General features: G+C 38.0%; 2 protein-coding genes across 3 annotated transcripts; one reads left to right on the top strand and one right to left on the bottom strand.

The window, feature by feature from the left end:
- Positions 1 to 4830: 4830 nt before the first annotated feature.
- On the top strand, positions 4831 to 10099 carry grxcr1a (glutaredoxin and cysteine rich domain containing 1 a). The gene is made up of 4 exons (XM_053324226.1): positions 4831 to 5235; positions 7055 to 7294; positions 7410 to 7475; positions 9920 to 10099. Exons 1-4 carry the CDS (start codon positions 4831 to 4833, stop codon positions 10097 to 10099), a joined length of 891 nt encoding a protein of 296 aa, XP_053180201.1.
- Positions 10100 to 13972: 3873 nt separating this feature from the next.
- On the bottom strand, positions 13973 to 24833 carry slc30a9 (solute carrier family 30 member 9). 2 transcript variants are annotated; one of them, XM_053324228.1, is made up of 19 exons: positions 24741 to 24833; positions 24165 to 24302; positions 22896 to 23078; positions 22736 to 22747; positions 22579 to 22626; positions 22274 to 22373; positions 21930 to 22022; positions 21717 to 21799; positions 21225 to 21283; positions 20622 to 20689; positions 18834 to 18992; positions 18198 to 18333; positions 18065 to 18104; positions 17899 to 17970; positions 17155 to 17262; positions 16704 to 16869; positions 16117 to 16246; positions 14264 to 14377; positions 13973 to 14110 (listed from the first exon to the last, which is right to left on the bottom strand). In XM_053324228.1, exons 2-19 carry the CDS (start codon positions 24271 to 24273, stop codon positions 14066 to 14068), a joined length of 1725 nt encoding a protein of 574 aa, XP_053180203.1. In that variant the 5' UTR covers positions 24274 to 24302; positions 24741 to 24833; the 3' UTR covers positions 13973 to 14065. The 2 variants fall into 2 exon arrangements, with proteins under 2 accessions (XP_053180203.1, XP_053180204.1); XM_053324229.1 differs by having other exon boundaries at positions 24165 to 24328; positions 24741 to 24777.
- Between the last annotated feature and the right edge of the window lie 365 nt (positions 24834 to 25198).

The raw sequence follows: 25198 nt of genomic DNA, 5'->3' as shown, positions 1-25198 counted from the left end.
AACAGCTTTACTGGATCTTATCCCAGATGCCTTTAAAAGGGTATCCAGCTGAGAATAGAGGATGAAGTACTGGCTATTTTCCTTACTGGTATGTTTTCAATAGCACTGAAAACTGCTATTATGAAACCTCTCCTGCCTCAACAATGTACCATAAATGTTTTCACAAGTAAAATAAATGAGGAAAACAGCTCGATACTTTAAATGTATTTATGGAGACTGAAACAGCACTTAACACAGCACAAAAATAAAGATCAACTCGCAATTGAATGATGTTAGACTTAAGTCAAGTAAAGTCAGTTATATTTGTATAATCCAATATCAATCAAATCAGAAATTTGCCTCAGGGGGCTTTACAGTCTGTGCAGCAATAAAACATCCCCTGTCCGAGGACCCTTGATTTGAATAGGGAAACACTCTAAAGGCCCCTTTAATGGGGAAAAAGTGGAAGAAACCTCAAGAGGAGCAACAGATACAGGAAAACTTAAAGAATGGTGTATATGTTCTGAAAGAATTGTATTTCTGCATGGACTTTGGAAGTTTGTTCACCACACCTGTGTGAAAATCTCAGTCACATCAGCATTAAATTATTCCTTCTCTCACTCCTGCTTCTCACTCAGCTTGAATAATTTTGTCATTGATTGACACTTTGAAGATGGAATAAACCGAGTCGGTGCTTGCAGCCATCAGGCCCACAGCTGCATCCTTCACTGCTTAGCCCACCACTCCTCAGAGAGTGATTGGGCAGCCTGACATTTAGCTGTAATTGAATTGCATTCTGCCCCCTTGTGGATGTTGTTCTGTAGTCGGGGAGGTTGAGGTGGTTTGATGGCCAACTAATCACAAACAGTGACTCATTTGTCAAAGCCCTGCTCACAATAGTTGATTAATATTTGCAGATAATCTTGTCACACTTGCACAAAGACACATTTTTATCTGTAAGCCTGCTTGGACATAATGCAATTATAAATACTATTTCTCTTAAGATGTGAGGAAACTAATCTGATTCTGTCCTACATCACAAAAGAGCTCTGTAGATCATTCATATAATGAAATAAACCAAATAAAAAATCCTGCAATCATTCTATTATGTTGTTTATGAATGTTTATTCAAGCTGTTCAAAATTAAAACCATTTTTCACCTGCCACTGACTTTTCCCACTCAGTCAAAGCCGAGCCGACGCACAGCAGAGAAATTAAAGCGTGTTAAAGTATTCATCTTTTCAAATTGCTTTTTTAATAGCAGTTGAGGTGGCTTGTGAAGCTACATTAACACTACTAACGACGAGAGCTGAGAGAGAAGCTCTTCAGGTTGAATAGACTATCACCATCTCAGTGGTCTCTTGTCTAAATGTGCTAATGTGAGATAAAATGGCTGCTTGACTCAACATGGCGTGGGTGTGTTTAACTGAACTCTAGATAAGCCTGTCCCATCCTGTATTCATAGTATCATCATGATGGGTTTGTTTTCATGTGCATGTTTTAAAGTGAGCCATTTAATGTAGTGTAAATGTAGATATGTTCATGTGAAGCATTTGTTTTTATGTTCACTGAAAGTTACACAGTACAGCCTGACCCTCAGCATTTATATCAAAAATATTACTGAGTTCAGATACATGAAGAAATGTGCAAGTATAATCATATTTTGATCAAGACATCTTAAAGAGCCCCTCAAGAAATGTTTTACAATATATTAAAACAGTGTCTACACGAAACATACTGTGTGATTAATAGTTTTGTTGTGCAAAAAAAGTTAAATTACCTAGTTAGACCATCTTCAAATAACATCTCCTTTCTCTCCCTCGCTGAAAAATCTATGAATATGCAAATATTGTTTTCAAATAGTTCTCTTACTTCACTGAAAATTCTTCTTTATTTGCACTGGAGGCTTCCACATCACACTCATGTAAGCTGCAAACTGGACCATGACTGGCTTCAAAGCTAGTTGTGCTTTCCCAAATGGTGCTTGTAGACACGTGCCTTACACTTAAAGGCAAGTACAAAGAAACTTTCCCTCCAAATAAACATGAAAAGACTTCAAGTGCCAGACTCTGCACATATATCATTCTGCACAATAAAGCTCAAACCTCCAACTTAAGTAACAGGAAGCAAACACATTTTTAAGTGAACTCAACACCCACTTATCAGCTTTTCATGGCCTTGTTATTTCCTGGAAAAAGAACAAACATGCAAGCAAAGAGTTCTGTTGTCTTTAAGATTTTACATAGTCTTCACAAATGAAGAAATAAAATAAAAAAGGTTTCATCATGAGAAAAAAAAGATTAAATCTAATGAGAGTTAGAAGGAAACTTAAAGACCCTGAAAAAAGAAGTGTTTCACATCTAACATTAAATATTCATGAGCAAATAAACAATTTATTTATATCTTTATTTATTGAGGATGTATAGTTCAACCCTCAGAAGACTGTGGACGGTGTGAGGGTGGTTTAATCAGTTCCCTTAAACATAAACAAACTATCTCAGATTCTAAGTTAAGTTGCTAAATTCTGAAGGTACATGACATAACCGTTTTCCAACTGTACCCTGCCAAATCTTCAAGAGTGAGAGACAATTAAAGATTTTTTTTTTAAGCAGCTCGATAAAAAACAAATTAAAGGAAGTTCTTAGTACTGGATTTAAAAGATGATTTAGCCGCACTCTGGTGGTCATTTCAAAGTCTAGACACCCTAATTGCATCTAACGCTGGCTATTAGCAGCAGTAATATACAACGAGTCTCTGTACACCATATTGTAATAGCTGCTGTAATGACCTTATAATAGAAGACACTTTAAAGGAGATCAGGGTCACTTTGGATCAATAAGACTTGGAACCAAATCCAAACTCATAACACTGCATCCTCATGATGTCGCTAAACACATTAGTGTGTGTGTGTGTGTGTGTGTGTGTGTGTGTGTGTGTGTGTGTGTGTGTGTGTGCGCATTGTGTCTACAGCTTTTACCTCAGGGGCCAAACTGCGGCACTCAAACAGAGTGGCACTGTCACCGCTCTAAGCTGACGTGTTACATCTCCAGGGAGCTGCTTCATCACCTGTGACACAAAAAAACTGGCCGAGGCGTTTCTGCGGACACACTGCTGCATCGTGTCACTGTGACACATTATATGGTTCTGCTCTGTTAGGGTGCCCGGTGAACACCTGCACTCACAATTGTAACATAGTAAGCACTCAAGGAATATCCACTTACGTCATGCATTCATGGTGGAGTACAGTACATCAGTATCAGTGCATTTATTTCTGAGTAAACTGCAAACTGTGTAGTTTACATGTAGACTTAAAAATAAAATACAACATTTTATTAACTTTCTCGGTAGAAATAGCTAAAAACTGTTGCAATTTCTTTCCCATACAAAACAATGCGCATCCTGGTGCAATACTACAGTTACATTTAAAACTGTTTTGTACAATATTCCACACAATATCCCTGCACTCAGCTTTATGTTTTAGTTTATATATTTATGTTTTTATATTTATCTTATTTTTGATGTCCTGTGGTATTTTGATGGTGGTTTTGATGTGACTTATTTGCATTTTCTATGCACCAACGAGGAGCCACACTCTTAATTTGATTGTAGAGCTTACAATGACAATAAAGGCTTTCTGATTCCAATTCTGATATACAGTAACATCCACAAAGTACACCAGTCATTAACAATTCATAACAAGGAGATGTAAGTGAATGGTAAAGCTTTGAAGTTTAAAGTTTGGGTCAATAACCCTATAGTAAAATAAAAAGTAACACTAAAACTGGGTCAAAATAATCTCTTTTCTTCATTGCCTTTCTAGGTAACATTAACCCAATATTGTTTTGACACTATATTGACTCAAAATTTAAACAAAATGATTTTATTGTGTTGAGAATGACACTGAAGACAGAAAGGACGTGGGAATGGTAAACATAAATAAATAAATCTGTTACTGATAGTAGTTGACATTAAGATTTCAGAAGAGATACAGAGCCTGGAATATTTTAAGAAATAGACAGACATTTGGGGAAAAAACATATTTTCTTTCTTGCCAACAGCTGAGAAGAAGAGCAGTGTTGATCTTCTCATTTAAATCTCTGCAAGTAAGTACGTGTGTTTTCCAGAATGAATAGCCTAAATGAAGTGAATATCATAGAAAACATGAAAGTATCAAAACTAAATCCAAACATGTGAAATATGATACCAGTAAAAGATCTGTGTATGTTCAAATAAAATGCCTATCACTCAGTTAACAGTTAATATACAGTATATAACATACTTTTACACATACAGTAGTACATAGAAAATATATATGATACAGTATAAGGTGACTATAGGTTTAGTTGTGTTATAATTATTAACAACAAACACACCACATACATTACATGCTTGTAGAAGTAACATTACACAGCTATGAATCTTGAAATGTAGTTCACAATAAAGTTGTTTTTGCCTGACAGCGTCATCTGTTATCTCAGCCCATGAGGGAGAAATGTTTGTTTGATTAAAGCACATGAAGTCAGGCCATTAAAAGTCTTCTGTCAATGCTTTGGTAAAAAAACTGTGTAAACTGTGATGAATAATTCAGAGACAACTATCATTTTACTTGAGATTAGCTTGCAGTGTTGCCATGGTAGAAATGCATGTATTATTTAATGGCAGTGTGAGTGTGACTGTAAGGCAGCTTAGGCTCTCAGTCATTTTTAGTTCAGTTCAAACTGTGAGGATTAAACGTGGTAGTAATCCATGGGAAACAAAATAGAGCGTCTGAGCTGTGTGTTTAACTCCGAATGAGAAGGAAGGAGCTACACTGCAGGGTTGTGGACCATGTAATGTGGCAGAGGGTTTGCAATGGAGGGAACAATGCTGACGGCAGGACAGGAAAAGCCACAGAAGCGGGTGAGATTCCGTGTGGCTTCGGGGAACAGCGGCCGGGTACTGAAGGAGATGTTCAAAGATGAGGGGCCTTCAGACTCCCTGGATTCAGACTGTACCAGCAGCTCTGACGCCGACCGGGCCAGTACCCCTTCTACAAGTGGAGAGGCACAGGGACAACTGTATGGATACCTGGGCTCTGAGCTGGATGACAGTGAGAGTGAGCCTGATGAACTGCTCATGTATGCAGGGGCCACCAAGGACTGGACATTCACCACCAAGAGGGTCAACATACTCAGTAAAAATGGGACTGTGAGGGGGGTCAAACACAAAGTCAGTGCAGGTCAGGCTCTGTTTGAAAACCTTCCCAATTCCAACAGTGTAAGTATATTAAACAAGGCTTGTTTTTATCTTATTTAATATAATATGTTTAATGACATGATATTATTATTATTATGTCAATTGTTTCAACTCTAGTTCCCATCAGAGTTTCTGTCTCCTGACTAAAGTCTAGTTACATGTAGGAGCGACATGACTGGGATAAAAGCTGACAATAGAAGACATGGTCACAGAGCAATTAAAGATTAATGATGCATTTCGTTAAGTGTTTCAAGAGAAACTAATCAGGTTAATGAATTCTCAGCACTTCACTTTCTAGTGTTCCTGCTCATCTATTTGTTATTCTTAGGTAACTTATGGCCTGTGTGCTGAGGCCAACGTGTTATAGGTCATATCCAAGAAACTATTCCTCTGCAATGTGGCATCATGTCAACAAACAGCGTCACTGTACTGTAGACGAGTTAAAGCTTGTCGTCATGATTAAGTAGATAATCTTTCTTACAGCATGACTGTGTGATGTTTAAATACACATCAGGTGAAAAGGTCAGGTCTAATCCTACCAGAAAATTCTAATGTTTCTACATGTTTCACTTTAAGAATCATATATATTTTACAGTATTACCAGTAATTTTCCAAAGTAGCTTCTTACATTTTTCAATGTTTTTGATTTATTTACCTGAGGTATTTCATCACAATGAACATGTATCTTTATTTACACAATATGTATTCAGCATTGTTTTGTAATTATATTCAAATCTAACAATGAGACCTTAACTTTATCCTTACAACAAAAAGACAGATGGCAAACCATCATATCTTGAGTCATTTTAAAGATACCTCCCCCAAATAATTTGTCTGATTTTTTTTAAATTGGTTAAACATTATTAAAATTACATCTATTCTTTTTCCCTAAATGAAAAATCCATAATCTATGAATGATCAAATATTTTTCTGGATGCAAGATGTCTCCTTCTTCACTATTTTGTCTCTTCTTAGTGTTTGTGCACTGAAGGCTTCAAGTTTCAAAATGACACTTGTGTAAGATATATACTGGATTGATGCACTATACATGATTGGCTCAAAACTAGTTGTTAGTATTGTAACAAATAGTGCTTGTTGGTACGTTGGTACACACCTTGGACTCTGATTTTTGGTGAGCACAAAGAAATTTTCTTTGTACAGCAGATAAATGTGATAACAGCCTTTTAGTGTCGAACTCTACACATACGTCATTCTCCACAGCGAAGCTCAAGCATCCAACTGAAGGAACAAGAAGCAAAGCACATTTTTAAGCAGAGGGAGACTTTAGGTGTCTGTGAGTCTCTGTTGAGATAAATGGAAACCAAGGATGCTTTGAGGGGAGATTGTTCAAACATATAAAAATCTGTTAGATGCTTCAGGAAAGTTGAACAAATAATACATAACTTATAGTAAAATTGTTAACAGATTATGACTACTTTCTAATAAAGCACCTTTACTAATGATTTGTAGATCAGTTATCTAAACTATTAATAAAACATTTGGGTTGCCAGGTGTAAGTAGTCATACAATAAAATCAGTCAGAAGGATTTTTCGCAACCTGGCAACCCATCCATTGCAAGGTGAGAAATCATTAATGGCATATAACTGACCTGTAGAATAAAGGCATTGAAGTAGCTTACTAATAGTGGTACCAGACATGAAAAGTGAACACAATGAGATTATAAATCATAATCTACAGTATAATATCTTCGTACAGCATATTGTTTCTGGGGGGGCAGGAATTGATCTCTAATAATTCATGTGAACCTTATATTCAACAAAAAACTCAAGAGGTAAATGTAATCATGTAACTATAATATGGATTTTGGCTTCCCTGTAGATGGAGTTCTCTCTTGAATTTGGACGGATAGTGATCTACACTACAGGTTTCCGTGTGGTGAGGACCACCTTTGAGCGCTGCGAGCTGGTCCGGAAGATCTTCCAGAACCACAGGGTGAAGTTTGTAGAGAAGAACATCGCCCTGGACTGTGAGTACGGGAGAGAGCTGGAGGAGCGCTGCAAACGTGTGGGAGAACCTCCTTCATTACCTGTCGTGTTCATAGACGGACATTACCTTGGGGTTAGCTCTTATTACTTCTTGTCTAATGATATCTGACTATTACATCTTTCAGAAATACACAGAGTTAATTAAATTTGTTTAATTAAATTGAATTTTGTCTTAATTTGTTTTGCAGGGGGCTGAGAAAATACTAGACATGAATGAATCAGGAGAGCTTCAAGATCTTCTGACAAGAATTGAGGTTTGTTTTCATACAGTGTTCCTTGGAAACATGAATATTTGATGATGAGCAAATGGATGATTTTGCTGTGAATCAGGGTGAGCTGCCTGCTTGATTTGACACACATGATGTTAAATTATTCATACGCTTCCCCTTGGATCTGGTGAGCAATATTATGTGTGCATAAGGTGATTATGAAGTCATAATAAATTAACGCTATGTGTTTGTCCAAAGTCATTGAGATGAACACAGTGCAAACAGGAGCAGTCATTTCCCCTCACTGGTCATGTCATCCATAAAACATGAGCACGCTGCAAAGTAAAAGATGCATGGACATCAATAAGTGACCATCAATAATGGAGGGCTTGTTATTGATTCTGCTTCCAATACATTTGTTCACATACACCAGCGTAGAGCACATCTCTCTGTTGTACATAGTGTTTCTGTTTCTGTGAAGCTACAGATTCGTCAGTCACACAAGCAGAGGCCTTTATTCAGGTCTTAGATATAATTTGGAGTTTAGACCCAAGAAAAATCCTCATAAGCGAGTGCAAAGCAGTGTGATGACATTTGAATCATGTATTCCAGTCACTGCAGGCTATTAAAAAAAATGCAGCTCTCAAAGGTCACGCATATACTCATCAGTCCATAACAGGCCAGTAACATGGCTTGATTGCGTGTTTAGCTGTATGCCTTCTAAAAAATTCACAGTTGTGATTAAAGCAATAGTACAACATTTTGGGAAATACACTAAGATGAGAAGATTCAAACCGCTGTCATGTCTAAGATAAATATAATGGTACAGCCAGAAGATGCTTAGCTTATCTGACTCTGTTTAACATACCTATAGATAAATATATCTTATAGCGCAAAAAACAGAGTGTAAAGACAACTAGAGCCAAAAAAAGATTAGTTGACTAATGTATTAGTCGACCAATAGAAAAAAATGAGCAACTATTTTGATAATTGATTAATCTTTTGAGTCATTTTTCAAGCCAAAAAGCTTTGAAACATTCAAATGTTCCAGCTTCTCAAATGGAAGGATTTGTTGCTTTACTTTGTGCTGTATCATTGGACATGTAAATATAGTTATGTACTGAATATCATTGGACGGCTGAAGATGTCATCCTGGGGTATGATGGGGCTTTTTCCCCTTATTTATGATACTGCACAGACTAAAGGCTTTATCTAAACTCTACAAAATAATCATCAGGTTTAATGATAATGAAAATAATCATTAGTTTTGGTTGATTTTGGTTTTACTGGATCTTAGCACAGCATTATATTCGACCACATATTAATCGACAGGCTAAAACACCTGATAGACATTTCTGGGATTGCATTGGAGTGGTTCTCTTCCTATCTCACTGATATGACCTTTGCAGTCTCTGTAGGTCAATTTGTGTCGGCCACTGCTGCTTTGTCAGGTGGTGTCCCCCAGGAATCAACCCTGGGGCCTATTTTATTCTCCATATCCATGCTTCCATAGGACCGATTACCTGTATTTTAAGCAACCTCACTTATCATTTGTGCACTGATGACATTCGGTTATACTTTTCCTTCAAACCTGATGAGTTGATACATTGCCTGTACTGTTGAAATGCAATTATCCAAAATGCTGTGGTTAGGCTTTTAATATGATCTAACAGATGGTCACACATAACACCTTTTTAACCTCTCTGCACTAGCATCCCAATAATGTTAGAATTCATTTTAAAATCTTGGTGCTGACTTATAGAGCTCCACAAACTCCACATTATATCATCGACCTTACACCTTAACACCATGAGCTAACCAGGGTCTTAGATGAAATTATACTAATAACTATTTATTTGAACCTGTCAAAAATTATGGCTTTGTGACCATTTTCGTCACTTTCTAGTTCTTTTCATCAAGGGGATTTTTGCTGTAAGAAATTCAAAATATGTCTGCCTTGGAATTATAACTCTGAAAATGTCATGAATGGTTTCGCTGTAATTACGGACTTTCATGATATGATGGAAATGTAGCCCAAGTGCCGCACTATTTCTTGGCCGGCTGCAGTGATACCCATGAGTCTCACTGGTTGCTTGGCAACCTCATGAAGATGACAAGACACCAAGTCATTGCATCCAGCCAAAAAGAAATCCTGCACATTACCCACAATAACCAAAACCAAAATTTGAATTCAGAGGTGCTGGATGGCAGATTTTTTCCTTTTGGTCAAAGCCAGGCTAGTTGTTTCCTGTTATTTTGTTAAGCTAAGCAAAATGGCTGCTGCTGTAGTTTCATATTTACTGTACAAAAGTCATTGATCTCTTAGCAAGAGAGTACTGTAAAGTTTTAAACTATTGATACAAAATCCAGCTAATTTTAAACCTTGTATCTACAAAAATGTGGGTTTTACAAAGAGAGGGAAATGTCACATGTAACTCTTTAGTTGTGAGTATTGGATATCTAATCAGGAATGTGAATATCTTCTCTAGAGGGTACAGCAGCCCCAAACGTGCCAGACCTGTGGGGGCTTTGCCTTCATCCCGTGCCCAACGTGCCATGGCAGCAAGATGTCTGTGTACCGCAACTGCTTCACGGATTCCTTCAAAGCCCTCAAGTGCACTTCCTGCAATGAGAATGGCCTGCAGCCATGTGTGAGCTGCAGCCAGTGAGGATGTTAAGTGCCTGATCCAACATCCTTCCATGCTTCCTTCTCCATGACCCAGCACAGGGCCCTAAACAGGACTACAACAGGAAGTAAAATGACACACACCAGGAGTCTCATTCATGGCCATTAACTAGTTAAAAAAAAAAAGCATTTGTAATAAAATCTTTGAATTTGTGGATTTGTTATTCTTGTGATGCGTATGTTTCTATCTTTGTACATGATTTTTTTTGGTTGGAAATTAGTTCAACAGGCTTTTCCAATTAGTTGATTGCATAAGTCCCAACAAAAACAAAGTGTCCAGTGAGGAGCTGTGAACTAGGCTCACCTCTGGTCAATTTAAGCTTGTTACTAAATTAGTGAGGAGGATCCTTCGTTTACAGTGCTCTCTCCACTAATCCTATATCAGACAGAGCTAAAGATAACAGACACAGAGGACACAGAGGGAAGTTGGGGGCTAAATTTGAAAACAGCAGAGGGCATAAAACTGCATACATCATTCAAATTTATGACAAACACCTAAATCCAAATAAATCAAGGGAAATCAGACTGTAATCTATTTTTTTAATAGTAGTTTATATAATCTCAGCAAGCATACATACAAACACAAAAGCATATCTTGAAGCAGCACAATGCAATGTTAACAACTGGTTCAATAATGTATTTGCTGCTTTAGGATTTAGGTTTGCATTGCATCCTAATTAAACTCATGCAGAACTTAATGTGTTCCAGTTTTCTTTAACCCTAATTTTTTTGACAATTCCAGCATGAAAATGAAGACACACCACTATCACACTGTCGAGCCAACCATCCCTCCGATGAACCGAGATGACATGCAATCCTCGCCGTTTTGTGTTTTTAACGGATGATGTCATTTGGCTGCCATCCAAGGGGTCAGGGAAACGAAGCAGCAGCAGTAGCAGCACAGCTCTCTATGCTGTCATAGCCCTGTACAATGCTGCTTGAACATGATTAGACAAGGCAGCACTGTAAAGAGGCTAAAAGCGTAGAGCATGGTAACGATGATGATGATGATGATGATACTCCTCCGCCATGAAGACTTCCCCTGCCATCATCGTACACTACCTGGATTGTTCTAGATGCTCCTGCACCTGTGATTGAAACAGCAACCAAATCGATTATTTAGGGGAGGGGAGACACACACACACACACACACACACACACACACACACACACACACAGGCGTATAAAAGCAAAGCAAAAAAAAAAAGGTTGATGAGGTTAGGTCATGTATGGGCAATGGGAGGTGATTACATTGCAGCACAGAGTCTCCTTCCTTTAATTCAATAGCGCACCGAAGAGTGATGGGGTTTGGGGATTTTGTAACCACAGGCTTGTGGTGATGGAGGGGAGGTTTGCATGAAAATCTGAGAGCCCAACTGTGCAGGTTTACTGCGCCCCCATCTGTGGGCTCCTGGAGACGAAAATGTTGGAGGAAAAAAAAGGATGCATCGAGAAATACAACAAAAAAACAGCACATTTCTAAAAGTCGCTCGTACAATAACCCAATTCATGATCCCAAAAAGCAACGATGTAATGTGCAGAAGGCTGCGGAGGGATTGAAGCTGTGTTTAGTGATCTCCAGACGTGACAGGCGCGCCTCGACGTATGTTTTATTTATAATAAGAAAAAGCCAAATCAGACAGATGATCTGGCTGTTGTTTTTAATCAACGTGCAAAAGCGAACCTTAACCCGAGGAGGGGAGACATGAAAGGAAACGAGATGGGCAGTGGCACTGGCACAACTGATTTGGGAATGGCATGACGAGACATGACACTGATATGCGCGCAACACCCAAAATGTGAAGACAACATTCAATGGTCAAAAACCTGCAATGGAGTTTGTCCGCATTTTCTCCGTTCTCCGGGCTCGGCGAAAAATTATTTCAGTCGAGTAGTCTAGTGTGGTCCAGCCGCGATGCTGTGCGTAATGTTTTGAATGGTCGGTCAATGCGCAGACTGGTTGGAAATGACTGTTTTTATTGACGTCAGCGCACAGGCTAGCGCGCCCCCCCCCCCCCTCCTTCTCTCTTCTCTATCATCCCTACAACTGCACCATCTAATGGACTTGGGTTTACATTCCAGTCAACCATCTGAGCTTTAAACAGGAAACAGGCCTCCTCTCCTACACCAAGGCTGGAAAATTCACCCTTTTTCTGTTCAGATGCGCTCATGTAAGTAAAGGTATTCCCAATTATTACAACGGTCATTCAATGTGCAGTGTAAACTCTTACAAGACACCCAAATATGTTGTGAAGATGTTGAAACGAGGCAATACTGTCCAGAGCATATTATTGTAATCACATATTATATATACACTATACATTACATAAAACATACATGATATATATTTATAAAGCAGTGCCGTCACATAACATGAAAAAAAGGAAAGAAATACACATGCATGCCAAAAAGGAAAGCAAAATAATTTAATAAATTATTTCAAATTTATTCCAACTCCTTCAGCAGTGGCAACATCATAATAACCAAAGGGAAATATTACACTATTAACACCTTCAAAAATATATATTTTCACCCTCCCAACACAGATGAAATGACTCTGGCCCGCCCACCTCCTGAAGCAGAATGAGAGGTTTAACTTTGTTAGCAGGCAGGTGTGTCCCATGCTGTAGCTGTAACTGTGTGCTGGCAGTAAATACAGAGCTTGAAATGAAAGCACAGTTTAAGTATGTTTCATAATAAGATAAAGTTCACTTGATGATCTGGTATACACACACTGTACACTGGTTACATTTTGAGATACTGAAACATTGACATTTCCATGTTTGACAGCCATTTGTACAGCTCAACAAAAGATGAAAGCTGAACGATGTAGGGGATTGTCCATTTGTGTGACGTTTTGTGTCATTATAGACAACTTATTTAAACTGGGTGGGAAAAGGGGCGAGGACATTTTCAACCCACCCAGTACTTCATCTTTGGAACAGTACAATCAGTCATCTCCTGATCAGCTGCCAACCTCACGAGACAAAGTTACTTAACCTAAAATTTGAGAGTAAAAAGAATTTTTGGAGTTTGGAGCTGGCAAAGAGAGGGATGCCACTGCCTACATTCCTGGCTCACTCCTGCCTTTGAACGGTGTTTATTTTTGTTATTTAATCATCTGTAAAGATTATGATCCCTAATAAGGTTTCATTAATATATTTGTTAAAGTTTTCACAACCTGTTTTCTAATATACTTTTGCGTAAGCTGATGCTTGTTAGGTACTATTGTATTCAACATAAAATCACTCTACATTATAAATCAAATGAAAAGTCTTAACATATTTTTGCATATTTTTCCAGTATTTGCAATACAAGGCTATTCTTTACAAATGCTGTACTCTCTGTATTTTCAGTTCCTTACTTTTAACATTAACAGAAAGAAAAACATATTTTCTAGCAATTAAATAAGTCCTGTTTGAATATGTAGCTCTCAGGTTTCCTTTGAACTAATGAAGGAAACACTATCACTGTGGTTCAAGCATAACATTAAAGTTAAGTACAAGTCTGTGAACTGATACTGGTCCTGTTCTTGATTCTGAAAGACTCATCGTTTCAACCAAACCCAAACACATGGAGGAATGAATACAAGCCAAAAACCAGACTACACTGTTGTACCTTTGTGTGAACTGTGACACAGATTCACATTTCTTTTAAAATTCAAGGATTTATGACAGTCTTTAACCAGAAACTCGCACTGGAGCGTAAAGTCTCGGTACAACTAACTCACGACGAAGTTCAAGCAACTCAAAGAAAGCACGATTATTGCCCCGACATTGTCCTTGTATATGGTTTTGGGCTCTCTTACAGTAAGACTTGATGACTTGGGCAAAGACGGAGGTTTGTTTTGTGGTGGTCAAAATGGGAGGCAGATTGCGGAGGCAGGCTTGGCCATCCTTTCACCTTTTTCTTCTGGTAGGTTCCCATTACCGCAGAGACTCAGCAGATATTATAATATCTCCAAGTCCACATGACGAACCTCTGGGTTACGTTGCTGCGGAAGAAGAAAAAAAATCCCTGCTTATAAAATGCCCTTTAATAAATAAAAACAATCTGAAGCACTAAGAGAGACAGTTTCAAGCTATAGTGTGGCCACAGCTGGACAACAGCCAGAAAGCAGAAAGGGTTCATTTTGATGTTTTGGTACCTTGAGTTCTTTCTCCAAGCGGTCCACCTCAGCCCCTAGGGTGTCAATGATGTTCTCTCCATGTTTCAGCATAAAGTTCTCCAGCTCCTCGGGGGTCTTCACTTGCTGAATGTCCTGCAGAGACAAGAAAGTGCATAACAAGCTTTATCAGTAAAAAAAATCTGCTAAAGTTGGAAAAGTTTGAGAGAGTTCTGTTTTTTGTGGTCACTGATTTGAAGTGAGCAGGCCTCTACTGGAAAAATAATGATGACAATAATGAAATCCATAAATGTTTTAAATGTGGGTGCTCCACAGAGTAGAATATGTTTCAACAAAAACATGCCTGGAACTTACTTAAAGGATAGCAGAGTTTTTCATGTCAGTCTTTAAACAAAAGTCAGGTGTCCATATGAACAGTGAAACAGGTAATTGCTGTAATCATTTCTCTAGTTCATATAAAGTTAGTCAAATAAAGTGAAAATCTTTTTAGTACAAAATTCCTTCTTTTTGTTTTCATGGACATTTTTTCCTTGTTGAGCTGGAACAAGGTTTTACACAAAATCAGGACTGTATATTTTGTCCCCCATCATTTTCATTATACACACATTAGGAAGGGATCTTTAAACGTCCAGGATAAACAGGAGGAATGATTCCGGCGAGCAAAACCTGCTTCAATCTTCATACAAGCACCTGATTATTGTTTTAAGACTTGAAAACTTTGAATCAATCCTTTGACTAATCACTATACCCAATAATTACTAGGGGTGTGACGAGATCTTGTGGCGAAAACGTGATGATATTTCTCGTCAAAGTGAATTTTGCTATAATTAAGGGGTGGAAGTATGAGATGAGGAGAGGAGCAGGTTGACCTCAGGTCTCTACACTGAGAGCCTGAGGTAGGAGGAGTGGAGGAATCTAGTGCAGCTATGGAAGCCTAATGATGCCAAAAGTAAAATGAGTCACACTACCAAATTATAACACAATTTATATGTTGTTCTACTTCTCTATTTATGTGATACAGGATTTGTGCAATTTACTTTTATTTCTGTGTTTTCTTTATTAGCAATATGTTATAATTTGTGATAATTGGATTCTTTATTTAATTCTTTGTATATATTAGATTTTTTTCTACTCTTTATAATTTACTTTTTTGTATTTGTGATTGTATATAACTTTTGTATTTATGGTTGTTATTTCCATAAATACCAAAATTATCCATCTATAAAATATCTATATGAGGAAACCTTTTACAGTGCTGCATACTGCATACTGTATGATAATGATATATTTAGAAAGTAGAACTAAAGGGATTCATTACAAGATGATTAGTTTAAACATTTCAATTCAATTTCCATTTTGTGAATTTCAAATAAAAGAACAGTCATGTATTTCCTCATTGGTTTTCTTAAAAATATAGTTACAATCTCGTCTGGTCTCGATCTCGTGAACCCAATATCGTGTTTCGTCTCGTCTTGTGAGCTGAGTGTATCATCACACCCCTAATAATTACTGAGGCAATAACACTTAAGTTATTTCAAGACACTGTGTGAACAACAGTGTGAGTACTATTGTGTTGTAAAGATGAAGCTTCCTTGTGCACTGTGCAGCAGAGAGGTAATATTTATAGGTAAATGATGACATTTTGTTCACTCTCTCACAACATACAACTGTCATGATGACATTAAGAAGAAAAATAAAATCAATTATCCTGGAATGAAACTGACTTGGGTTTGGCATTATTGATCATGTGTCTGTCGTTAGCAATGAATTGACAGTCAGAAAGATTCATGATGCAGTTCAAAATCTTACAATATGATGATGTTTTTGACAATGTAAAAAATATTTATGCCAAAGTAGAGGAAAAAAAAACTTACATAGAGAATTTGGTCAATGTCTTGTTTTTCTAGATAAGACCGCGTCACCACTCGGCCATCAAAGTCAACTTCAGCCTTGAAGCGAACTTTACTGAGGCCCAAATCAGTGGCCTTCACATCGTGGATGGCCCTGCTCAAAATAAAATAAAGAGTAACAGTGAATGTCCGGGGCTGTCAAGTGAAAATTATACAACTTGAGAGAACAGAGCATTGCTGCCGAGGATTTCTATGACAAAATGTTCAATATGGAAAACCTCCACACGAGTGACAGAAATCTGTGTTTCTTAAAGCAATGTTTCTTATTCACACATCCATGTTTTTACTATGTTTTGCTCTGTGTACTGTGACCATAAAGAAAGCTGCATGTAAAGACCAATAAATACCACGTGGTCTATTTATAAGTCTGAATGTTGTCCATTAACATTAGTGAAGCCATACAGTCACTGTCAGACCACGAGCAGTCACTCACTTGGTGGTGGATTGTGATTATTTGGATTCACATGAATGATTCCAGACCTGATGTTGATGCCTGGTTCACATTTTAACAGCCGTGTGGTTGAATGTGTGCGTCTGTGCGTTTTGCTGACCTTACAGCAGGGTCGTTCTCCAAGAACTCTGTGAGCTTCTGAACCCGTTCAGGCTGTATGGAGCGTCCCAGCAGCGCCTCTGTGTTCGTGTAAATCAGGAAGGCTGACACGGTGCCCAGCAACGTGCCCACGCCCAGGGAGCCCAAACTGTCGTAGTATGGGTTACCTGGGACAACACAGAGAGGGGCATAAACACAAGACAGACAGATGCTTATCCTGAGTGTCATCTGGCACATGAACAGGAGAACAATAAATTATAGTATAGAAAAAGATGATGAAACAGTGAAGCAATAAAAGTCTGAACTTTCTAATCCCATGGTTAAGAACAAGTGCTTATGTAACAAAAGACAAGAAGAATACACTGAAACTAACAGACACACTATTAGTATGTCATACAGGGTTTGGGTTCTTGTTTTTTCATTGATAAGCGTCTCTCTGTATTTTTGCTTACCTGTGAGTGAGGTAAGCCCCATGCAGCTGGCGGCCATAATTACACCAAGCACAGCAGCAGCATCCTCTAGCAGCACAACATTAGTGCTGGGGTCTCGACTCTGCATCACTACACATGTAAAACAAGCAGTTTTTATCCATGTCACACAAATTTGGGATTCATCCAGAAAACATTTACATTTGCTGTCAGAAATGCGTCTTCTGATATCATACTTTCCTTCACAACGTGCAAATTAACTGAATGAAATGGGTCTGTCCGCAGTGACAGAAAACAGCTGGTTTCATTTCACTCCTGAGGTGAGATTCATCCATATTAAACTGATGTTAGGTGAATTCAAGCCGGCCTTACATCTGCCCAGATCTAAGCACACTGCAGCACTTCTCTCTCAGAGTGCAGGAGCCACGTTCATTTAAATGTATACATTTGTTATTCATGTTTATGCCACTTTACAATCACTTTATCTTGCATAATTATTTTGTGTTTATACATAGAGAACAATCCTGGGACAGCACTGGTAAGATGTGAAGGTTTGTATAAGATATCTGGACATTTAGTGGAAGCAGCCCCTCACTATAGTATATTGTTGGAAAAAGAGCAGAGATGACACATGTGGTTTGGAACAAGGGAGTACAATATAAGTAAATTGCTAATCACTACAGGTATATTGTAAAATGAGGGGGAAAATTGAGTTCAAAATATTTAATACACAGAAATGTACACTGATATATTTTTTGTTGTACAAACCATATTCATAAAAAGAGACTCCATGCACTTGGGCACTCTTCTTTATCTCATTGACGGCTACAAGTAATGTGGCTGGAAATGAAAAAAAAAAAAACAGAAATAGATGTTTAAGTACAAATTGCTCAATAACAAAATGTCACAGAAGATGCATTTTATTGTAACGTACCTCCTTCAGATACCAGAGAGCCTGCCAAAATACAGTAGGCCTGGAACAGAGGATTATAACACAGTTGATGGATCATTATTATTATTTTTTTTAAATCTTGGATTACAGGAAAGATTTAAATCCAGACACTTACCCATAGCAAAGATTCAATGGGCTCTGGGTGCAGCAGTCCCATTATGCCGTGGTACCAGGAGAGGCCTGCTCCCATCATAAAAATACCCACTCCGCTGATGAGGGAGGCGATGTAACGCATGTTGGAGAAGCCGTACCTGAAAAAAGACAAAGGGTCTTCATTAAAGCTGGATTTAGGCAGCTAAATAATACACACACTTGTGCACTGTGACATCAGCAAAGTTGTAACTGTTAACTGATCTGTCAAAATCATAAAATCTTCACTTTTATCTTAAATAAAGTGTATGTAGAGAAAAAACACTGTAATGGCAGACCCTAATTAATTTGATATCATAGGGCAACATTTAGAGATTTTTCACCAGGCCTGACAAAAATGACTCAACCAAACTTAGTTTATTGAAAGCTTTCGGTAGAATTGGCTGGTCTTTTGTCTGACTTGTGCCTGATGTTTTTGCCTTGTCATGGTGTTGTGTTAGCATTCATTGTTCAACATTCAATCTGTCCTTTTTATTTTCTACTTTCACTCTTTACTTCGACTCTTCGGTTTTACAATGGACCACGATTCTTTGGGAAAGACTCAACTTCCACTCATCATCTTTCTTCTAGTAATATAGTTTAGAATAGGTGTGGTGCTTACGGGTGCCCGGGGTCAGGGTTGCGGACTGATTGGCTGATTCCCAGAGCAAGCAGGGCCTGATTGCAGGTGTCGGCCAGAGAGTGGATGGCCTCGGAGAACATGCTAGCTGATCCAGTGTAGACCCAAGCCAGGAGCTTGAAAAAGAAATTCAGCCCATTGCTGCAGACAAAGAAAACCAGAGAATGAAACAGTGACAGGGCAATGGAAGAGTTTATCTTGGCAAGATTACTTAATGGTTAACAGTAGCTCTGACTGACATGGTTCACATATTTATCAGGTTGTTGATGCTGGACGGCAAATGTGGACAACATTTACATCAAAAAACTATTTGGTTGGATGTTTAAGTTTCCGATAGTTTGAAGCCAACTGAACTAACAAGAGACAATTAATCCCATTTTTTGGTACTGAAAGTCCAACTGAAAACACATTTGGTCAAACTTTCCAAATTGTCCTTTATTATAATAAAGGAATAAAATGTGTTCAGGACAGCTGGCAGGCTGCCAGAGTGCCAGTATGTCACTGTAAGGAACGAAAAATAAAGTAAACTAACTTGCAATGTAGCTACAGTACTGTGCAAAATATTTAGTCCTACAACAGATGGTTTGGTCCCCAGAGTCCTGATCTCAACATCCTGGAGTCAGTCTGGGATTACATGACGGGAAAGAAGCAACTGAGACGCCTAAATCCACACAAGAACTGCAGGAAGTTCACCAAGATGCAGGAACATCTGACTGGCCAGATTTATTTGAAAAACTTTGTGCAGGTGTACTGAGGAGAACTGGTGTGGTTTTAAAGGCAAAGCTATTCACACCAAATACTGATTTGATTTAGGTTTATTCTTTTTACTGAACTAATGAATTTAACTGATAAATAAAAATAGCATTATTTCACTTTACAATTAGTGCCTACATTGTTACACAGCACTGTACATGTCGTAGGCAGACTGTGTTGTTAGCAGAGGTAATGGACCACACCAGCATATAACCAAACTAGTGATTTTTGATCAGTCACAAGGCACATGTTAGACTGTCTATCAGCATATATTAGATTAACTTAATGGAAACAAGTTTTCATCAGCAGATGACAAATAGTATTCTGCAGAATTAACCAAAGAGTAGATAGCATCATCATAAAAGCAAAAATATAAAACATTGGTTTCTTTTTTTTCATAGAGAACACAGAACACATGATTTTCAAAGCTGATGTGTTTGCTGTAGTAATTTAATTTCAGCTGAACTTCAACTTTTTTCTGTTTAATGCAAAAATCTTCCATGTTTTCTGTTATGATGCTTCTGAATCACAGGTTTTACACCCAGACCGGATCTCGCCTGCAATATGCACTTAAGTAATTGAGTCCTGTGTGTCTGCTGTTCATGTGATTGCACATGTCCACTAACACAATCATCCTAATCAAATAGGCCACTGGAGCTCATGTGAGAACAAGGTTCTGCTGCTACTAGTCTGTGTCAATATTACCCACGCTAGCAGTAAAGAGTCAAAATTCTACAGCACTAAATATTTCTTTATAATTCAGTTAGAATCTGTTTCAGCAACAAACTTTATCAGGGACAGATTTTGTTTTTGTTTTCAAGTTTTTCAAGATCTGAAAAGTTACACTCATACTTTTCGTTATACTATATGTAGTAACCCTGTTGAGAACAGACTAATGGTTCTTAAGTCTAATCCAATATTGTGCGTACTACAGCTAAGTAAAGTCGTTGGGGGAAAAAATCGCAGCAAAACCAAAAAGCATTCAGCAGCAAGAAGAGAGAAAGCATAAAAACTCACATGCAAATAGCGACCATGACCACCTTTCCTGGCCCTTCTAGAAATGTTGTCCTCTGGCCTGATCGAGGCTTTATGAAACAAAGAAGAAGATGTGAATTGTCTGCCATGTGCAGTTCAAGAAGAAAGAAGAAAAGCATCTGAAAGCCAGTGTAGTGCGTGGTTTGCTACTATTTACCTACTGCATAGTGATTCTAGTCAAAATTAATTAATTTAGCTACGGACTTAAAACCAAATATATATGTGTTATGCATTTCCTGCTTTCTTATCATTTATAAACTTATATATAGTTCTCTCACAAAGCATACAGGGGAGACACTGACAAAACAAGCCAGTGGAGTATAGAATATACCATCACATACCAGAGAAGTACAGACCAGTACAATAACATCAGCATCATACAGTTAAAGAGGGGGGACTGCATGAATGACAACAGATAATGACATTGTCATTTAGATGCATTGACCTCAATAAAAGGGACAGAGGTCACACGCAAACACCGCTGGATGCTGTAACAGTGATCAGACCAAACACATTCACTTTTCTTTCACATACAAAAAGGATTTTGGAGATAATAATAAGATTTTCTTTTTTAAAAATACGCACCTTAGTATTTCCCCAAAAGTCTTTGTATTCTTTCAACAACTGTTGATTCCGAAAAATATCTGGAGGTGAGCAAAAACGAGAGTAGAGATAAATCATCAACATCTATCTGGATAATCAGTTAATCAGTTTTAGTCATTTTTAAAGCAAAAATGACAAAAGTCTCTGGTTCCAGCCTCTCAAATGAATATCATGTAGTCATTAATTGAGGAAATCACTGATTGATTAATTGATAATGAAAATGATCATTAGTCACAGCCCTACAAGAGATGCACATAAAAAAATATGCCAGTGTCAAATTAAATTGGGTTTAAAAACAATCAAGTAAGCCTATATGAGATACATAAGTCATTATTATACATGTTCTGCAAGCTCCATTTGGCTGCAAATTTGGCTTGGTTCTGGTACACCCAGATAAAAAAGTTAGTATCAAATATATTAATATATTATCAAACACAAAAATGCATAAGCTGACAGGAAAAATGAAAAACCTACTCTCTTGGTACTCTCTTTCCACCTCTTTCCTGAGTTTTCTCTCTCGGGCTAAAGCTTCATGGCTTCCCCAAACATCCAGAGCTCTGATAACACACAGATGGAAGTAAATGAATCAAGAAAAGATAGAGAACAGCATTCATAAAAATGAAAATAGCAATGTTTAATGGGAGACATATGAAGTTGTGTATCATGCAGAAGGATTTGAAAACTAACTTGGCCTCCACGTCTGACCGCAGAAACACAGTGAAAGCCTCTGTGTCATCGTGGGGGCTGCGTCTTCTGATCTTTCGAAGTTGCTCCAGATCACTGTGATTAGAGAGTGGGAGGAAAGACGAAAAGAAAAAACACCTGTGTTAAATGGTGTCAGGCAGTCTTATATTAGCTAATCACAACAGCATGTTTACTTATTAACTCAAAGGAATTTGTGCGGTGGTTGTCGTCTGCCAGCATCTCAGCTGAGCACTGAGACAGCTACACAGAATACTTTGGCTTTCAAAACATACAGCTTGTCATATATATTAAAAAAAACACTGCATGTTTAAAAGAACATGAGTTACCTTGGTTTGAGGCAGAACTCGTTCATGGCTCTGACAGCAGTGATAAAGTTGTTCTGAGTGTACTTGGCTCCATATTCCCTTTTCTTCAGGACAGCCCGCACTGAACATATGGCAGGGAAATATATTACAGTGTTTCACTGACAGTTAAAATCTTGCATTCCTTCTTGGTGTCATTTCTCAATTCACTATCAAAGGATGAATGTAAAAATATTTTACATGAATGCACAAACCCACCAAATCACAACCACAGTCTTTACTATAAATCTGTTTCATGTGATATATGTGAAAACGTTGTTCACCCTTACCTTTCACTTGAATTGTTTCAGTTTTAGTCAGCCCCTTAATGGTCGAAGCTGTAAAGGCAACAAGTTCAATTAGACAATAATACTTACTAGTTACTTAAAAGCTAAATTATGTATGGGAGAGATATGAATTCTAAAAAAATAAAAACATGCAACTTACCAGAACCATCTTCTGCTTGTGTTAACAGGTATGCCATTCAAAACAAACAAACACACAGTTTTAGTAATTTCTAAAGGAAACACAGGTTATTACTGTGTACAAAATGCCAAATGCAACAAACACAAATAGTTGAAACACACAAAACATAAAAGTCTGTCACCTGTGACTTTTGCAGCAGCCAACAGCTTTTCTGCCACAGGAGCATCATCTGATGCAGTCTTTGGGGGACCATCTTTATTATCTCCAGAGGTAGAGTAGTACTGCACCTTGCCCAGCCCTAGAGAAGCAACACGGCAGTCTGGAAGGCTGAACCATAAAGAATGTATGCCTCCGCTTTGCCACCCTGTGCCACAGAATGAGATAGGTAGATGGATAAATACTTCATTTTTCCAAAGGGTGATTAAAATGCCACAGCAACCACTCAACATAAATCAAACAGGTAAGAAATGTAAAAGCAACAAATGCAATTAAAGGCCAAACTATATAGATTAAAATATAAAATATGAAATAATATGAATACAACAGATTTGATAGATAATGCAATGAAATAAAAGGAGCATTCTGTCTTCACTGTCAGAGGAGGAGCCCCCTCTCCCGACACAGAGGAGAAATATGTGATAAAGGACCGGATCACAATTGTTCAAGTCTGTCTTAAAACAACAGTCAGTTGCCCAAATGAGCACTAAAATAAATTTCCCTCGCTGCAACCATTCATCATGTTCATATCAGCTAATAAAATGTGCTTTCGATATAAGTGTTTGGGGACAAAATCCACGGTGTGTCCACACAGTAATTTAAAAGTTGATGTGAAGCTCATGTGAGGCTTCAGCAGTCTGAGTCAGTCATATCAACTGGATATCTGCCACATTTACAGTCCAATTTGCATCAAAGTCCCTCTTAGTGTTTCCCTGTTGAGCTGTGGTGGAAGTTCAGTAACACAAAGAGGGACTTTGGCAATAAAAAGACTGTAACGTTGAAATATATCTACTTGATTTGACTCATTTCATGTTAGCTTCAGATTAACTTTTAGATACATTTTTACACAGGAGGACTGTGGATTTTGTCCCCCGTCTTATATTGTAAGTACATTATAATAGCACAATTACATTATAATAATGCAGTTATTCAATAATAATAATAATAATGATAACCAGTGCTTGTACAGACAAAACAAAAGCAGGATACAGAAAGCAATAAAACAGCAGTAAGACGAAATTAACCAGTATGAACAGAACTAATTATTGACAGCAAAAAATAATCATGTTTTTAAAGTTCATTTAAGCACCTGATATCTGTTTTAAGACAGACTTGAAACATCATGAGCCTATCATTTAATAGTTTGACTGTTTCTCATTTATCTGTCATAGAAGGAGCAACACCAAGGCTCAAGGGAAAGGAAATGTTGACGCTAATATCTGGTTCTCCTCACCGTGGCACAGCTGGGGGATCCTCGGGGGCCGCTGGGACAGAGGTGCCCTACGCTGCAAGGAGACCCTGCAGATGACATGCCAGGGTCTGTGGACCAGGCTGGGAAACATCCTTGCTGGTACCGATGTGCAGGAACTAGCTGTATGGGAGTCACAGACAAACCCCCTAGGTCACTGTTAGTGTTAGCTGCCCGCTTGGCAACTTAACTTCACCCCATTCAGACAGATTAAACACCAAGTCCTGACACCAAGAAGTAACGTTAGCGTTAATGTAGCTGCAAACACACTCAGATACTCCACACGGCGGACAACTGTGCCAAACTTAATTATTGTCATTAATAATCACTCGGCTAGTCCACTAATGCCTTCGCCGGCGGGCTAATAGCTGTGACGGAGCCGCAGCTACCGATCCCCGAGGCTACAGAGCCATAAACTTAGCTAGCCTGTCTAACTTAGCATGTACCGTAAGCTATTAGCTGAGGTCAGTAACAAGTGCTGTATAACATTTTAATTAATTCATAAACAACCACAGCTGGCTAGTAAGTACATATAGATGAGGTGATTCAGAAAAGTCATACCTTTCTGTGGTTAGGGTTGTTGTAGTGTATAATCTGTTTCCATTTTGAGAATCTATGACCAGACTGATGCTAGAAACCAAACACACACACGTGACCTGTGACGACAGCAAAGCGACTGATTGAGTTCTCGCGAGGGTGTAGCTACTGTCTGTCATGTTACATCTTATCGCGATATTCATTAAAAATCATGGCATGCAAGGTCATTTTTCACTTTTTTTTCAATTATCTTTTTATTAATTTCCATAAATAGAACATATAGAACAAACATTACACAAGATACACATATGAAAACATCGTTAAAGATAAATGAAAAATATAAAGAGAAAAAAAGGGAAAATACAGCATTTGTGGTCAACATATTACACATACAGTAATTGAAATAAGTATATAGTACATAAATTGTCAGAGGTCCATCTCCAAGTCTTCGGAAAACCATTATATTTTAAGGCGTAAATACA

Source organism: Scomber japonicus, chromosome 8 (genome assembly GCF_027409825.1).
Source record: "Scomber japonicus isolate fScoJap1 chromosome 8, fScoJap1.pri, whole genome shotgun sequence".
Classification (NCBI taxonomy): Eukaryota; Metazoa; Chordata; class Actinopteri; order Scombriformes; family Scombridae; genus Scomber; species Scomber japonicus.
Note: the sequence above shows the minus strand (reverse complement) of the source record. Positions and strands in the feature narration are given on the sequence as shown.

What these genes read in the sequence shown, in the direction of transcription:
- grxcr1a (XM_053324226.1), top strand. Translation starts at nt 4,831, where the DNA reads ATGGAGGGAACAATGCTGACGGCAGGACAGGAAAAGCCACAGAAGCGG. An exon ending in ACCTTCCCAATTCCAACAGT is followed by an intron (nt 5,236 to 7,054) that starts GTAAGTATATTA and finishes GCTTCCCTGTAG; the next exon opens with ATGGAGTTCTCTCTTGAATT. An exon ending in ATCTTCTGACAAGAATTGAG is followed by an intron (nt 7,476 to 9,919) that starts GTTTGTTTTCAT and finishes TATCTTCTCTAG; the next exon opens with AGGGTACAGCAGCCCCAAAC.
- slc30a9 (XM_053324228.1), bottom strand. Translation starts at nt 24,273, where the DNA reads ATGTTTCCCAGCCTGGTCCACAGACCCTGGCATGTCATCTGCAGGGTC. An exon ending in GATCCCCCAGCTGTGCCACG is followed by an intron (nt 23,079 to 24,164) that starts GTGAGGAGAACC and finishes TCTGTGGCACAG; the next exon opens with GGTGGCAAAGCGGAGGCATA. An exon ending in GAGTTCTGCCTCAAACCAAG is followed by an intron (nt 22,023 to 22,273) that starts GTAACTCATGTT and finishes CTCTAATCACAG; the next exon opens with TGATCTGGAGCAACTTCGAA.